General features: G+C 32.2%; 2 protein-coding genes across 14 annotated transcripts in view; one reads left to right on the top strand and one right to left on the bottom strand.

Annotated features, from left to right (window-relative positions):
- Positions 1-18573, bottom strand: part of LOC117167665 — a 109831-nt gene that overhangs the window by 77941 nt on the left and 13317 nt on the right. The window lies entirely within an intron of this gene.
- Positions 9418-10631, top strand: LOC117167668 (chymotrypsin-2-like). The gene is made up of 5 exons (XM_033352771.1): positions 9418-9545; positions 9660-9807; positions 9869-10127; positions 10227-10364; positions 10485-10631. The coding sequence occupies exons 1-5, from the start codon at positions 9494-9496 to the stop codon at positions 10626-10628; spliced, it is 741 nt and encodes a 246-aa protein (XP_033208662.1). The 5' UTR covers positions 9418-9493; the 3' UTR covers positions 10629-10631.

Below are 18573 nucleotides of genomic sequence, written 5' to 3'. Positions count from 1 at the left end.
CGACTTCAACTTTTAGCATGACCTAGGAAAATTTTTGCAAAAATCTGAAAATTATATGGCATAGAGCCTAGAATATTATCATTAATTTAAGCCGAAATAACGTGAAAAAAATCTTTATTGGTTTCCGAGATATGATTGAAAATATTCAATCGGATCTGAGTTGAGTTTTTTCTATTCATACGCAAAATAAAGCTAATCTATCCTTTAAGCGATATTATAGCTCACACATCTTATGCCGGCCTCTTCTTGTTATAAATTTAAACAAGCGTCAACTTAACTCTGTCCAATCTTCATGTCTAGCACCGCGCCAGTACTGGTTCCCAGTACTGCCCGCCAGCACTGGTGCAGTACTGAAAGGCAGTACCGAACATATTTATCATCCCAAGGTCCTGCCAGCACTGCGCCAGTCCTGGAAATCAGTATTGCGCTGACACTGCCAGTGCTGCCGCAGTACTGCGTCAGTAGTCAATTTCCCATTGGGTTACAGCCTATTTTGATACAAAAGAGAAAAAGATATGATTTTTTTCATAACATATTTATTTGATGATAGTATTGATGAGGTTTCTGGACTGAAAATCTGATTATAAATAATGTAATCAAACTGCCTTGATAATTAGAACAGGAACGAGATTATAGATTGTACAATAGGGACATCTCTTCGAAGTTGAGGCCTCCAAACCAAAAGGATGCTGTCAAAACTTGGACGTCTCAAAGGAAAATCGATATCAATTGTTTCCCTTAAAAATTCGATTAGTATCGGATTGAAAGCGTAATACGGCAAGCCGGCCGGCTGTAACTGACAGATGCTGAGGATCCCACCCTACCGTCATCCTCAGCTGTCTGAGCTACAAGTGGAACAAAGAGAAAAGTTGCTGTTACACATTTTGTTCGAGCATAGAACTAAATTGTTTTAATGGTGATTGTTTAGCAATTGTAAGAACGACTCGATCCGATCCTCCTTAGAATCATCAATATAAATACCTCTGCTTCATGAGAATTGATAATAATTCTGCTTGGATCTAAAATTCATTAATCTATTTTTCATTCATTCCTTCACTCATTCATGTTAGAGAAAGGTTCTCATTCAGTCTATAATGACTCAGATTGATATTTTTCCCGACTCCCTCTGGGAATTACGCTCAGTTTCCTCGAGGCGGGTTCATTTTTAGCAGCTCTTTAAAACTATTTCTCGTGGCTTTATCGCGGAAGTTCTCTGTGTCGCTTAGCGACCATACCGAGATTCCATAAATATCCGTCGCGTCTCGCACTGGACATCCGCTGGACGCTAAACTAGGTAGTGAATTCCCGAGCTTGCATAATTGAAGTAATAAAGGACGAATTTATAAACAAGAGTTAACAGAAAAATTATTGCTTTATAGCGCGAAAGAAGATAAGTAGAAATTAAATTTATTCGTAAACAAATTCAGAAGGTTATTTTTAATTTGATAATGGAGGTATTTATTGATTATCTGAGAGACACAATTTGTTCGATTTTTACGTATAATCTGATATTATTAAATTGGTAAGTGAAAATTACCATTACATTCCTAACAATAAAATTTAAGTCAGAAGATAACATTTCTCTATAGAAAAGAACTCAATTTAGAAGCCAACTTAGAAGAAAACACTTCTTTGAGAAAAAAAAAACAATTCTATACAGAATCACTTTACTTAGAACAGTTTTGAAAGCAATATTGAAATTAATTTATTGCCTTAAAGATATACTATTTTGGCAAAGAAAATTTAATTATTGCAAACAGAATACAATCATTTATTTGAGAACAGAACATTTTGCTGGCATAGAAAAATTTATTTTTCTAAATAATTTACAATAAATGACACATTGTGCTTCACAAGTTACAGAAGAGTAAAGGAAGACTAAAAATTTGTAAAGTGTTATTCAGAAATAACCAATTTAAGATTATGCGTTAAGTAAGCAGAGAAATAGGAAAACTGCCAGGGGACTTAAGATTGCGTGCAGCAAGAGTTTCTACAATGTTTATAATTTTTCTGATCGACGATTGGCTGTCCTCTTGACAGCAAGGCAGTCCGCCGGTCCTTTTAAGTGCAGTCTAATTATCATTAGCAGTTGATTGGATAAGCGCACGCGATATGGTTATTGGCGCCATGATCGTATTGCGGATAGAAGTGGGTGCTCTCTAGACAAACTGGGTATGGTTGTCTCAGACGCATCGGTATGTCCGTGCCCGAGGCATGTTGGCATCGTCGGCTCAGCTATTCTGAATGGTCCGCACAGCAATAAAATATCTTGTTATGCGAGACCCACTAGTGGAACATGCGGCAAATGTATCAAATGGTAGTAAATAACTCTTGTTTAACTTCACATAGTAGATCCCATCTGAATTGGTTGATCTCAAACTCACTTATAAATTTTACATTACTATATCCTACCTCATAGACCAAATTTTACCAGGCATTATAAGTTTATAAGTTTATAAGTCCGTTTATGTATTGGAAGAGTGGTGCTCCGAAAGGAGATAAGCGTCATTTTTTCGAAAATAAGACGATTGGCTCAAAAAATTATATATATTCCAATGTACTTTTTTATTTTACTTTTTGTAGTTTTTTGCAACGTTTTGGAACTTCTTAACGTTTTTTACAACTAAACAGCTTTAAATACGTTTTTCTTACGTGATGCTTTTTTCATTGTAAAATAAAGAATGATACTCTGACAGACCCCTTTTTTCCCAAAACGTACAAGGTATTTCGTGAATTATCCCTATAATTTGATAAAAGTACAGTCATATGAAAAATATTGACATTCATTTTCGAACACTTTACAGAATTTAAAAAATGTAATATTTTTTTATATATGTATATGGCCTTCCAAAAGTGATGCACAACCTTAGTATCGTTCTTCCTCAAAATATAATTTTCCTCACGTCTATTTTACCGAAAATCATTTGTCAGAATAAAAATTTGCCCCAATATATATTTTTCCGAAGACTCTTTATTGTCTCGACAAATGGGAGGAGATGCAAAGGGTATGGACTAATCGTCTCGAAAATTAGGGACGACTAGATAGGCGTATAAAAAATATTGGACTAGTAAATCCGAATTTCGGGACGATGAGACACTTCGTTTTTCGAATTGAAGTTTAAAGTCATTTGTATTTTCCCGAATTTCCATTTTCCTAATGTTTCATTAATCTGAATTACCAATGAAGCAATTACCAGTTGAAGCAAATGTGACTTGTCACAAAAGTGGCTTGCCCCAAATGCAACTTGCCAAAAATTTGTCTAACCACAAAAGTGACTTGCCGCAAATGCAACTTGAAAAAAATTGTGACTTGACTGGGGTTGGTATGATCCGGACTTTGAATTGTTATTCTGTAAAATGAATTTCAGCAAAATAGGCATTAGGAAAACTAGAATTTATTGGGGAATATTCATGAGTTCCAACGAAAATTTCCCATACATTTTCTCTGAAATGGATTAATTTTCTTAATCAAAAATTTCACACCTCAATTCAGCATCGCAGTTTTTCGGAAACTTGTTTTTAAAAATGTTTTTCAAAACTAAACATTCGATCCTTAGGCATTTTTTTGTCTTGAAAAATGGCCACCATTCAGTTTATATTGACAAGGAGAGTACCATAAGCTCGGGAAGCCGATTCAGGTGTCAATGTTTTTCTGAACAGGTTTCACCTAGTACTATAGTAGTAGAAAGTACTGAGGCGCTACGCTCAGCTGCTTGGGCAAAAATCGTATTTGAAAAAGTCCGAACTTTGTATTCCAATTCTTTTCTTAATAACTAAACCTTAACAAACACAATTAATTCATTTTTAGTTGCATACAATTTTTTTTTAATTAAAAAAAAAACAATTTCTATCATAATCAGATTATAAGCAATTATCGTATTTATTATTGAAATATGTGTTCTATGTACGAGCGTTGATGATTTTGATGAAAGTGTTTTTGAAATTTAAATTCTATATAGAGAGGAAGATTGCTTGATGCTTGCAGTTTAAGTTAGGCGTCGAGTAGGCAATCATTTTATATCCCTCTGATTTAGTTGCTGATAGCTTATTTATGCTCATAGCTTTGCAATGATCAATTGATGGAGGGCTTGTCTTGTTTGCCTGACTCACTCACATTATCCATACCTACAATTGCACATGATTTAAAATTTATTATTCAAATGTTTGATGTTTATCTCATATATTATGCACTCACAAAAAATGGTTCGTTTAACAAAATTATATGGTTGACTGTACAATTACTGTGTCTTATGATCAAAATTATTCGATCGGCGTGGGACATAGTAAGTTTACGTAAGGTGATATATTTAATTAATAAAGGAAATTTTATAAAAATTCCAATATTATATATAATATACTACTATATATCGATTTAAAAGTCTACAATTTTAAATAAATATAAAGGATGTTTGAGTATAACGGAAAAGTTTAGGGAGAACTAACCTCAAAATATCGTGTGTGTTGACTTACGATCCCATGGAGAAAAATGGATATTTAAATCATCTTAAGAGCTTACTTTAAAGGATTACATAGGTTAGATAACAATGTACAAACAATTGTTACAAACAATTCAGATTACAGATCATCTACGATTACTTACGCCCGTTTTTATTTGGAATTAAAAACATTGAACATAAACTCAACTTGACTGAATGTATCATCTGAACCACCTTTCATACCCTTTATCTTTTTTTCGTTTGTCTACGAACTTTAAAGTTTAATTTTAAATTCGCAAATAAGTTATCAATTAATTCTTTAAATGACCAATAAGTAAGTAAAGTCTTCAAACATTTACAGGCGTTATTTGGCATAACCATACTTGTAATATCTAGGATATTTTAGTTAGACATTTTGGATGTTAGTGAGTATCATCTCACCTTTTAAGGTTTACGGATGCTAACTTTGAACATCTAGAATGTTGTCATCATTATCAGAAAAATCTGTACGAGGTGTAATATACATGTGTGTGAAGCAAATATGCACTACCGCTAATGAAATGCAACATACATTGGTGTAGTGAATTGAACATACACGTGTATTAAATTTAATATGCAGGTCAGTATAGCAATGTGCGTGAAAGCTCGACGTGCTTTAATTACTTTAAATCTTGTCAAATATTCTCAATTAAATTAATAATCTAGAATTTTTCGACTGAATTGTTATTTATTATGAAAGTGCAATGTACGGGTAAAACTTTTTCCTAATTTCGCTCTAAATAGTCAAAATTTAAGGCGAAGACAGTTAATTGTAGGTTAGGTCTGTTATTTATTTGCTTAATTGAAGTTTTTGACTGAAAATTCAATTTTATTTCTGGTTAACAGGAAGAAGGTATCATGTTTTATTATTTACAATCGATAATTACTGCTAAACTTATTTTGAATTTGTGAAAAATGGAATTATCTGATTTTTATTGTAAGTGATTAACATGAATGTATATGAAAGTTATTATATTCGCCCTTAACGGCGATTTCATATGCTTGATATATTAATTTTAATGCACATGTGTATATTAAATTTAATATTATTTTTAACAGTGTATAGTTAAACACAAAATATGTTAACCCTGAACATTGAGCTGGCTCAAAAACGCTTTTTTAGAGGGCAATGATCCCCCCATTTTATTCCAAATCCAAAGAAAGAAATTCCGTAATTTTTTTTTATTTTAACTGGTGCCGCTTTTCACTTGAAGTTTCCCATGTAAAATGGATGGGGAAAAATCACTTTTTTGAGTTTTTCGAATAATTTTTTACGGTTTGAAAAAATATGACGAGAAAGTATAGGGGCTTGTAGAGAATTGTCCAATGAATAATTTCATGTATCAGAAATATGGGTTTGACACCTCTATCACACCCCCACGTGTACCTGAAAACTACCCTTAAAACAAAAAATGTGAATTCTTCATGAAATCGACCTTTTGAGCACTGTATTCTGGTCTTTTTTTCACTTAAAATTATTAAGATTGGTCTAATGGAATATTTATTATCATTGGTTAATTAATTTTTAATTATTTAAACTAATGGGATTCGTTAAAATCATTTGTTTTCAAACGTTTTTTTACCCCCTTAAAATTTTACTATTAGTCTAGTGAAATATTTAATAACATTGGTTCATTAATTTTCTATTGTTTAAACAAATGGAATTTGTTTAAATAATTTTTGTTTTGAAAATTCGTTTTTTCCGTAATAATTAGTACTATTGGTTTATTGGAATATTTATTAACATTAGTTCATTAATTTTCCATTACTTAAACAAATGTAATTTGTTTAAATAAGTTCTTTCCGAATTTTTTAAAATAAAAATTATTACTGTGGGTCTAGTGGAATATTTATCAATATTGGTTTATTAATTTTTAATTATGTAAACAAATTCCATTTGTTTGAAAAAATTTTTTTTTGTAATAATAATTTTTATAAAAAATAATTCAAAACAACAAATTAATCAAACAATGTTGATTATTTTAACAAATTTCATTTGCTTAAACAATTGAAAACTAATAAAGTAATCTTAATAAATATTCCACTAGACAAATAGTAATACAGTGTATTCAAAAGATCGATTTCATGAAAAATTGAAATTTTTGGTTTTAAGGGTAGTTTTCAGGTACTCGTGGGAGTTTTTTAGGGTTCTCAAATCCATATGTCTGATACATGAAATTTTTCGTTGGATAATTCTTTACAGGCCCCTATACATTCCCGTCACATTTTTTCAAACCCTAACAAATTATTCTAAATACTCAAAAAGAAAAGATTTTTCCCCATGCATTTCACATGGGAAACTTCAAGTCAAAACCGGCACCTGTTAAACAAAAATTGCGGAAATTCTTTTTTTGGATCTGTAAGAAAATGGGGGGATCGTTGCCCTCTAGCTTGCAAAGAAATTTTGCCATCCATTTTTTAACCACCCTACTGAGAAGAAAAATATGAGAACAGAATTCTGCTTAATTACTATGTGACACATCGATCGAATAATTTTCATTGTCGCATAATGTAAATTTACACCAACTTTTTTTTACAATGTACTTATTGTTTTGCTGTGGTTCGTGCTGCGACTTATCATTCGTGCGGGCCTTTTCACCTAGACGCACTTGTATCGGAATATACTATTTTAAATTTCTGAATATTGATCAAATCCACCGAAGTCTTCAGCTGTGGCTAAATCAAAACACTTTTACCAAGAAGAATACTTGTGTTCTTCCTGTGTTCCAATTGTTGATGTAGCACTCAATCAGCTCCGAAACTACTAGGGCACTAGGCTATACGATTTGGAGGGATATCTGGATGGCACTGAAGACATTATGACGTATTTATATAAGATCAATAAGACTTGCGTCTAATAATAAGAATACTCTGAACACGTGCATGACGAATATGTTACACGCTTACCACGTGCCATGATTTACGCGTAAGCAATGCATACACGTCTTGCATAACTTATCACGAAAGGTCAGTGCTCACAAATGCACTATAATAACAATAGAAATAATTTTGGCCAAACTTATAATTATTTGGCCAAAGTTATTTATGCAATTATTGTATGAATAACTTTGCGATTGACTTATACAACGTCAAGTAATACATTATAAAAAGCAGATTACATTATGCACATGGTAAAAGGGTGAAATTACTTAATAATGTTTTAAAGTAACCTGAATATAAACTATCTAATCAAATGCATAATTGCAGATGCGACCAGAAATGATATTTGATGATAATCATGATTTGCTTTTCAATTAACATCACACAACTCTTCTTTCTTCAGTTTCCGCGAATTGGAATTTCCTATGTCCCTCTATATTTAGCTCGAATCTGATCGAAATAGACCTTTCAATGAAGTATAATAATTGAACAGAAAATACACTCTCTCATGAAAAAATCGGTTTTTAGGTAATGACGTTTCTTTTCAATAACACCAGTTGATTGAAAAATGCTACCTCGTGTCAGAAAAATCTGGTTTGAAATTGCGGTTTCATCCCTGCAATGAAAGAGAATAGAGAAAAAGGAAGAAATAAAGAAATCGGCCTACAGAGATATATGACTGAGTCATTGAATAAGATACTCGGTTTTTCTGTGTGGGTATGTCTGCAGATAAAACAGGCAAATTATAAATCTGTTGAGAATGAAAAAAAGCGAAACCCTCGAATGCAGAACACAGCATCGATGTGGTTAGTGGCAACGACCTGACATTTTTACACTCATGCAAGCCATCAAGATGCTAACGCGGATTCTTTTCAGATGCCTGATGCAGGATCTGAAAAACGGGCCTACAAAAACAAAATTTATGAGTCGAAAATTATTTTTAACAAGAATTTTGAGATCGTTTTAGATCCACGTGTATTCAGAAAATCTACATCGGTTACGTACACTAAACTAAATTATGTTTATATGATTTTCTTTAAAATTGCTGCAAATAATAATATGTATTATCGTACACGTACAATTTACGAAAATAATGTCACTCTTCTCAACTATGACAGACATGTATTATTTTCTGCCAGATGGTTGTTGATGATAATCCTGTAAGATTGTCATAAAAAGAAACAGTTTCTAGGACTGTTTGCTGTCACTTTGCGCTTCTTGTATTGGTGTCATGAAATATAGTAACTGGCTAGTCATTACGGAGAAGCACAATGTCTTGTAAGAGGTTACGCGATGCTAGAGATAAGATTGTGTCTCTTTGATGATTATACATATAATTTCATAATATTTGAACCGTTTAAATGATTAAAAGGAAACAATCGAATTTCGCGAAAGCCTCATTTTTTATAATTAAAGTTTTTCGGATTTACCTTTGTACTTTGCTATTCTTCTTGAACACTTTGAATGTGTATTACAAATGAATTGCATTCTCATTAGAGATAAGTTAAAAATTACATTGAAAGTTCAATGATTTCGTAATAAATAGTCAATAACCTCTCATTTATTGGTGACTCACGATTTAAGAAGACTATAAATGTAAGTGGCTTATGCCCTTTCTCAATGTAGCGGTTCATAGTTATCACTGTTTATTGTGTCGATAGTGCTTTAAAGCTATAATCATTTTCCTAATTTCAATTTAGGAAAATTGATTTTTATAACTGATTGCATGTTTTTTATTCAGTTCTTTATAGTAAAATGTAGACTCTAGCTAAAAAGTGGCGATTAATAGTTATTAATTATGTAAGAGTAACTTGTTACGTATTATTCATTTTTATATATATCACAATCACATATGATGAGTTCATGCTAATTGTAGATGCAATAGACAATTCTCTGAAACATAATCATATTTTACTTAATGCAAAAGCTTAGTTCTATATTGAGAAAAAACTCAATATGTTTTACTTATTTTCAACATAATTTATCAACTCGTAGAAAGCAAGTAATAAAAGTTTATAGACACCCGCATTTAAATTAAGAAAATTTTATCTGCGTGCCACTTTTTCACCATGAATTTGTAACAAGATTCTTGGGTATAAATATGGTAGCAAAATGGAAAAGAGACACAATAGACGAACATGGATCATTTGACAGTGATTGTGCTTCTGGCTCTGTTTGAAATTTCCTCTGGTAAGTAAGCACAATTTTCTATTTGAATTATTTTATATTCATATAAATATAATTTTTCTTCAATTAATGTAAACAGTTTTTTTAAAATGCACAGCTAACATCTAATAAATTTAGTTGTAGGTATTACGGGAGGGTATAGGGCAAGAAATGGAAAATTTCCGTATCAAGTATCTCTTCAGACTGATTTTAGTGAATTTGGTAATTTTTGTAGCGGATCCATTTTAAATGAAAATTGGGTTCTAACAGCAGCCTCTTGTGTTTTGTACGTATATCTTAAATGAATTTCACTAGCATCAGAATAATATTTTCGAATACATTTTTAGGCCAGATCCATCTTATTACTATGTTGTGGCTGGAACCCCAGATTGGACAAATCTAGGAAAATATGGCACAAAACACAGAATTGATGTAGTGTTTATTCACCCCGACAATGCTAATGATCGATCTATAGACATAGCTCTAATACAATTAGAAAATCCAATTCAATTTTCCAAGAATGTAAAAAGCATTAACCTTCCTGACTCTGATATTGAAAAACCTGGCTTGCCTGTGGTTGTTTCCGGTTGGGGAGAAAATAATAAAGCAAGTATAGTTTAATTATCTTAATACAAAATTATTCTTAGATAAATCCTTTCTTCATGTCAGCTTGAATTAATTTTTATCAATGCATATTTTTTATAGATAACCGGTGAACAGAATAAAAAACTGCACTATTTTAATGCTAAGGTTTTTGATCGAAATTATTGTAGAGAAAAATATCCTGGGTTATTGGATTCGTCTATGTGTACCATATCCAGAAAAGGGCAAGGTGTATGTTTTGTAAGTTGATGTTCAAATATTTATTTATCTCCCTGAAAATGATGTTTTTTTTTTATTTTATATGTTCAGAAAATTAAGCTCAAATGAAATTGACTTCAAAATATTTGTGTGTGCATTCAGAGAGATTCTGGAAGTCCTATTGTCGCTGGTGATGTTCTGATTGGAATGGCTTCAAATCGGATATCCTGTGGAAATGGAAATCCTGATAGAAACATTCGTATCTGGGCTTTCGTTGATTGGATCAAAAGTTATATCAATGAATGAATAAAATATATAAATGAAAATTACACAATTCCGAAAATAATGTTTCTAGACTCTTCATTATCTAATCGTACGGATGTACTTTAACTTCGAATTGAACATTAAAAGTAATTTTCCAAGCAAAATGTACAAATTGTTTCTCCCCTGTTATTGCAAAAACTATAAAACGTAATATAAAATTGCCAAGGAAAGATTGCATGAAGAATAATGAACAGCATAATTTACAAGCATAAGTTGCATTTCACGGAGTAACTTAAATGCCCAACTTCTAACGCGATTGCGTTGTTCGTCCTCGGTATTTCAGGCGCTGGCATTCGTGAATTTCGCACGGAATTCGCAGCCATCAATGTCCAACGATAACCTCCTTTGTTTCCCTATCTTATCATCATTTTCTCATTTATTTATTCTCCGAGAACTGCGTATCCAAACGTATATTATCATTGAGCAATGAATAAGAAAACTATTTTCGATTATATCGTTTCCTATAAGCTATCGAAGTACTACTGAATCTCAAAAGTTCATGAGATTGCTAGCTACTTGCACCGCGCTTTGGATAAGTATGCATGCGTAGCGCGGAAGGAATGCGCGATATACGACTCGTGAGAGTAGAGTGCGCTTACACATGCATACTTGCATACTAAAACACTGACAAAAGTGTATATGAACATTTAACATGTGAGTCTAAATTTAAACGAGGTACCTCTTATAAACAACGCTAGCAGTTTTTATGGCAGCTTCTCCTTCTCCAGGGACGAGAATTTGCCTCAAAATTTTGCTAAGCGTATGTCTTCGTGTGGAAATATTTAATGGCAGTCTGGTGTCGGGTCTGGCTCAAGTTTGATTTTATCTAGACTGTGTAGTCTGGAAGATCTGATCTGGCCCAGGTCTAGCACTAATTTTGGCAAGTTCTGACTTTTTGTATATCATCTAGTCTGAAAGGTTTGGTCTGGCCCATGACTGACGCTATGTAGCCACAATTTTACAATAAAAGGTGTAAGTTCAGTCTGGTAGGTCTGGTCGGGCCCATGACTGTCGCTGATCATCGAACGAAGAACAAAAAATGCTGTGTTCTGTCCGTTAGGTCTGGTCTGGCCCAGGACTGGCGTTGATCAGTTAAATACACTTATATTGAGAAATTATTTTTTTCCAAGTTATTAAAAAAGCGATTGAAACTAGTGGCTGGTCAGCCTATAACTAGCCGCTGACTAGACGGTCTAGCCTGGGGCTAACGAGACATTCTGGTCTGGGCCGAGCCAGCGCCAGAAGACATTTTTACATGGGTTACCACAAATTCATGTAAATTAATTATAAATTTGATATGTAGTTTTGGATGATAAATAATAACTACAATCCAAAGAGTTTATGACTTCTACGATCCGCCTGCATAGAACATTCCAATTATAAATCAAGGATGTCTTACTTCTCTTTCGGCTTAATTTCATTACACTTTTGATAAAGGCAATTATGTAGCTCAAAGCACGGTTAGCATTTCAAAATTTATAATTTCCCAGGCTTAAAAATTTTTCAATATTCTAGTTTGCAATATACGTGTGTGTGTGTGTGTGTGTGTAATCAGCGATAAAGTAAATACACTGATTCAAACAGAGACAGTGTGGCTGCTTCAATCGGTGACATCTACTTCTTTGTGCTTGTGCAGACTGATATTTAGCTGAATAATTAGCAGAAATCGTTGATTCGCAGTGACAATTTTTTCAGTGGCGGACACAGCGGAATTTGTGCTGATTCAGATGTGGGTAGTATCAATACAAATTATTCTAAATTAATTATCGAGTTGCAGTTTCAGATTTTAGAATGAAGAATTTAAATTTTTAAAATTTTTTTATTACACTATATATCAAAAATTGTTTCCAAAAACATTACCGATACCTGTTTAAGGATCTAGGTAATAAAAATAGTACTCGCAGCAAACAACGTATTTTTTCTAAATACGTTCATTCCCTTACAAAACTTAAACAAGGGTAACATGTTTCGTCTTCGGCTATCTATAATTATTGTGTTAGAGTTAAAAAAAATTATAGATGCAATTTTTTACATAATACGCTACGCTCCCGAACGGCATTGCGTTTTGTTATTTTCTCTAAGACGTGAATTTAATTTTTTGCTGACTCTTTGGGACAATAGCGTTCGAAAGCCTGATGCTGAAAACACTTTTTTGGGTTCATTAAAAAATGTAACCAGTTCGAAAGCGGAGTTTCGCGGGGGGTTTTCTCCAAATTTAGTCTTCTTCTACAAGACGACCATTTAGAACTAAAATTCTGAAATTTCAAGAGAATCAATGAATGAATTAGTATTTGTTCAAAAGTGAAGACAGCGCGCCGTCTATATGGTGTCCATAGGGACCCAGCAAAACGGGAAACTCGGGAATTTTGTGCAGCATGAAAAATATGGAGAATTCACGAAAAGATCCGGGAAATTGGCGATCATAGATTTAAATTATAAATGTTCGTTTTCTGCGTAAAATTATTATCATCGAATAAAAACATTCACATCTTTTGCAATTGATCCCTATTGAAAAGAAGGCTTGAATTACGAATAATGAACATCCTTTTATCTGAGGCGTGCACGGAGAGGCAAGACTTCGACTTGAAAAATCTACTACCTAATGCTAGCATAAAAGACAAACTCAGAGAAATTTATTGCGCTGTTTTTCCTGGTATTTTCTATTGTATTTCCAATTATTCTGGCTCTGAGTTAGTAAAAAAAAACAAGTTTAGGGTAAAAAATCCAAAATTCAAAAAGGTTGAAAAAATGGAATTTTCCAATCGATTATTTTTACGTTTTAGTGAACATCAAAGTCTTTGCTTATACTGTCAACTTTTGAATACCTTCCATGTTTCAATTTGCTTAGGCTTACTTTATAGTTAAATTTTTACAGAATATAATCGACGCATTGACCAAAATATTCGGATTTTTTTTGGATTCTGCGAACTTCTGAACACAGAACAAATCATACGTAATAATTTTAAACGGTAAATTCATTTATAAATAGAAGTAATATAATTAATACATTTTTCCATTCACATGATGTTTCTGCTTTTCATTTAAACTGATCTTATTTAACATTGATTCTAATCCGGTCCTCTTGTAATTATAATTATCAAAATATTTAAATTGAAAATTATCACCATTCCAATTGATTCGATTAAACTTCATTTTTAATAATTGCATTTTTAAGAGTTTCATCTTCAAATTTTCTAAACTCATGCGTTATAAATAAATATCCTTTTATTGTAATATTTTATGAAACCAATACAGTAATACAAGAATCGGAATTTCAGTCGAAAAAGGCGGTTGACTTTCAGATGTAACCAAAAGGATCAATCGCCAGTTGAAAGTCAACTGATGATGATAACATGACTGTAAGTAACGCGCTTGGTTGAAAGTCAACTGCTTTATGTACGTAAAGTGTACTTTATAGGTTAATTTAAGACAGAAAGATTGTTGACTTTCCGTCAGCACGTGCGTGTGAAATGAAACTTATAGGTTAATGTAACTCAGCTGATTGTTGAAATTCATAAAATTTATGCGCTATCGGTCAGTTATTAGGAACATGAAATGAATATAAAATTAAAAATTGAATAATTTTAGAAAATAAATTTTTTTAAATGTGAGCATTGAATAAATTATTCATTTATGCCTAATAAATCATGTTGTTTTATCCTCCAAGTCGAGGAAATTAGTAGAAGGAACAAAGAACTTAATGACACTAAACAAGACACTTATATCCATTTCAAGCTACTAGGTACAGAATGTCAATCGCTAAAATCCGTTCAAGTGTTTGCGCATCGCCGCATCGCATTTCGCGCACGCTTTCCTGCCGGCACAAATTGAATTTCAGAGCATGCGAATGAAAATCATCCCAAACTCAACATACGTGTCAGTTAATTATCATATTACTCGTATATCAGATGCGAGACACTGGACTTAAGTTCCATTTCTGGTTGAAATTAAGTAACTTACTTAATTTAATGGAAAAATGAAATTCATCTACATTTAAAATTTATCATCTTGTATTACTGTGAAAAAAACGTTTAATTGTGAAAGACCTTCAGTTTAGAATTGTTCCTTCTTAAAGGCTTTGAATTTAAAATGATTTCTTCTTTATATTTTCGATGATTCTCTGCTAACCTACAAACTCAACTTCCTTTTATGATCAAAATTGTGGCGGAACAACTTACGGTCTTTTACGACGCATGAGTCTACAATTTGCTATCTAAAATAATTCCTCATTTATTATAAAACATTTCACTTATTATGAGCAGTTTCTCTGAACCTTCAAATGTTCAGCCTTATTTAAATTTTGTAAAGCCATATTCTTCGGCACATAAATTTATCGTTAGAATGTATTTAAATTAATGAGTCCTTTCGACCTCTCTAAGGTTACAACAGAATCTAGGCAACTCAGAAACCATAGAAAATCGCTAATAGTGTTAGAAACGTGCCCTAAGTCGAGCAGACGATTGCATGTATAGATAATAAAATAATTATGTTGGCCCAATATGTCACAGTATCGGTTTATATTTTTTAGGAGATAGAAAAATAATTCCTAAAACGTAATGCAAATGAAAATGGTGTCACGTAATAATTACCTGCATACATATGGCACTGAGCCACATTTCTTTTACAAGAGTTCCTCCACTTATCACCCGAGGCTATAAAACCGGTCACCTCATTCCTTAACAGTTTCAATACCTTTCTTCCTTAGTTCAAGATCTTGAGACAAAAAGTGAACTGGATTGACAAGCCCATCTTTTCACATTTTGTACTTCTATGCAAATCTATATTTTTCTACATATAATAAATTTATAATCCTTACTGTTATTGTATTGTTTCAGACGAAGAATAGAATTACGGAAGGTCTTCGTGATAGAACTTTACTCAGTAAGTTTAATGGAATGATTAATATATTTTTAGATTTCTATTTATTAAGGTTATTGATTTAATATTACTGGAAAAATTAGAGCTGAGTAATCACTCAACAAATTTCAAAGCTATTTAAACAATTAACCATCGGATACAATTTAATAATCCCACGGTGTGGCTATAAAAAGTATTCGCATATAAAAACTGTTGGTATTATTAACAAGTTTTTTTTTGCTATGCCCGTAATATTCACACTTCTTTTTTTTTGTTAACTCGACGGTTTCTTCAGTGTGTGCTGTCACATTAATTCACGACTTCTAGTATTACGTGCAAAAAGTGGGAGTTCATCGCTCTATTATTACTGAGAGGATAATATATGTACATGTAGACACTCTCGTAGTCACTAAACACAGTTATTCATTATAATTCTATTTCATTTCAGAAACTAGACATTACACTTAAATAATAAAAATACTTTTAGAGTCAATCAAGAAATAACATTTTAAAACAAAGATTTTAATTCATCCTTCAGTTTGAGATAAAATTAATGTAAAAAGTCTATACTTTTGAAAAGATCACCCAAGAATATTAACTTTTATACTTGGCCTAAGAGTTTATTTTGTATCACAGTTGAATGTCTCAAACGCATTTTATCCCAAATTTATAGACATGAAGTTATTAACATTTTTTACTTTTTCAACAATAAAAATATTCAACATACAAGTTATGGATCTCCCCGAAATGTATATTTTTTCAGTTTGTTTAGTTCAGTTTTTTTAATTATATATTTAGTTTAGATTTCCCCTTAAAAATGTATTAAATTTGGTAGAATATTAGTTAATTTTCAAACATGGACCTATAAAATATCCTAGTTATAAGACCACAATAAAGCACCCTGGAAAGGTGGAAGGAGTTAGTTGATCGCAGAACTTTCCTAGTTTAAAATCTCCCATATTAGGCCGCTTGGTTTTTTTGCCCATGAAAAAGGCGTTCGGCTTGACTATGGGGAACTTTTGAAAAGTAAGTAAAAATATAAAAATGCATTTTTTAACATGCAGAATTCCTCAAAATAATACCAAAAACCCAACGATCAAATTTGGACAAACACCATAAAATGTCCCTATTGAAATTTAAAAAAAGATAAAAAATTTTCTAAAAAAACAATCGAAAATTTTTTTTGAGCAAAATACAACAGAGGAAAGAAAAATGAGAAGACTTCATTCTCGGGCGTCAGGGATAAAGCTTCGTGGTTTCGTTGCTGCTCCTGCCTGCTCGAATTGTTTGCCTTGATAAGGGTGAAGTATGAGTGCCGAAACGTTGGTGATTATTTTTTACAACTGTTTTTTCATTGTAATTTCATAGCAATAAAAATAAAAAAGACGAAAGAAATAAAAAGAGAAAGAAGGGGATTTGATTGATTGCCTTCACATTTTTCTTTTGTCAAAAAAAAAAGAAATTTTTTTCTTTTCTTTTTTAGCATCTTTTTCAAATTGCAATAGGAATATTTTATGGTGGTTATCCAAATTTGGTCACTGAATTCTTGGTTTTATTTTCAGGAATTATGCACATTAACTTGATTATTGGACGTTAAATAGCAATTTAAATTTGATTTCAATCTCATTTAAATTTCTCAAATTTTAATGCACTTTTTTAGTTTTTGCGAAAAATAGTAATTTGATAAAAAAAAGTGTAAATACGAAAAATATTCGTTTAGATTAAACCTAGAACTTTTATTCAAAATATTCGTTAAGATTTAAAAAAATGGTTTTCAATAAAAATGGTTAGTAACTTAACTTCTATTAATCTGCGGCAAAAATAATTTTTGGTTTTCTAACTGAGACACAAAAGGAAGCCTTAGGCCAAGTGACAATTCAATATTCCTGGGTGAACCTTTCGGAAGTATACCCTTTAAAAATATATTTATTAATTAACTTTATACCCGAAATAGAAGGTTTGAAGAAATCCAACTTCTTGCAGTTTTTGTGTGAATTTTTGTAAATTAGTAATGCAATTTCTTCGATTTTTTCACATTTGGACTGATTAGCATGTCATTATTTTCAATTAAATCAGAGCGAAAGGATGTACTTGTGTGATTTAACGGATCGTTGACTTGCAATTACACGGTAGACGGCTTAGCGTAAATAGATGCATTTCAGTATCCACGAGAAAAGAGCACCCTCTAGTTTGAGTACACGTTGTGTACACACTACACAACATTTTCTGTCTTACTGTCTAGCTTCTCTCATTGGAGGTGAAAGGCTGCGAGCAATCTGAGTCATTTTTTAGAGGCGATGTTCGCACAGTTATGTTATGAGTCACCTTTTTTGAACTTCACGCGAGATGAAGCCTATGAAAGTCGAAGGTCTTCTTGTTCTATAGCTATATGATGGTCGAACTGTGAAAATGATTGGCTCATCCTAGATTCTAGAGTACCTATGTATTGAACAGACGTGTTGTTACCTTATGAGATCCTTTCAGGTTTTTTAAAAAGATGGAAACTTTTAACACCTAATTGTTTACGTTTGCAATAGAAAATTTTTCTTGATACTGAAGGACTCTTTCTACAGTCTAAATTTTCGTAATTAATGTTGTAAAGATTTTAGAAATACCAGAATTAAATATTTCTAATTTACATTACCGTCTGGGAGTATAAGAGGACACTTAAAACTAGCGACGAAAAACATGCACTCACTTCCCGCAGGCCTGATTGTTTAGTTTTGCCAATTTTTAAAATTCAACTTCAACTCATAGATTTAGCTCGGAGTTGAAGTTGAATCTTGAGAATTGGGAAGAATGAAGACTTATCCCGGCTTTCCTCACTTACTGAGTTTCGGTTTATCAAAAATACCTTAAATAAAGCTTTCCAACATTTTTAGAGTATATTATATCTGATTTTATTCTAGAGATACCCTGCGAGAAGTGAGTGCTAGTGTTTTTAGGTATCCTCACACTCGTGGACAATCGTATGAAAGCATAGTAATTTATTTTAAATCACGAAGTTCGAAAGAAATTACAATTGAAAAAAACAAAGTAAAATGTACCGTTTTTTAATTGTTCCAAATAA

This window comes from Belonocnema kinseyi, chromosome 2 (genome assembly GCF_010883055.1).
Source record: "Belonocnema kinseyi isolate 2016_QV_RU_SX_M_011 chromosome 2, B_treatae_v1, whole genome shotgun sequence".
NCBI lineage: Eukaryota > Metazoa > Arthropoda > Insecta > Hymenoptera > Cynipidae > Belonocnema > Belonocnema kinseyi.
The sequence above is the reverse complement of the archived record's forward strand: the minus strand, read 5'-3'. Positions and strand labels throughout refer to the sequence as shown.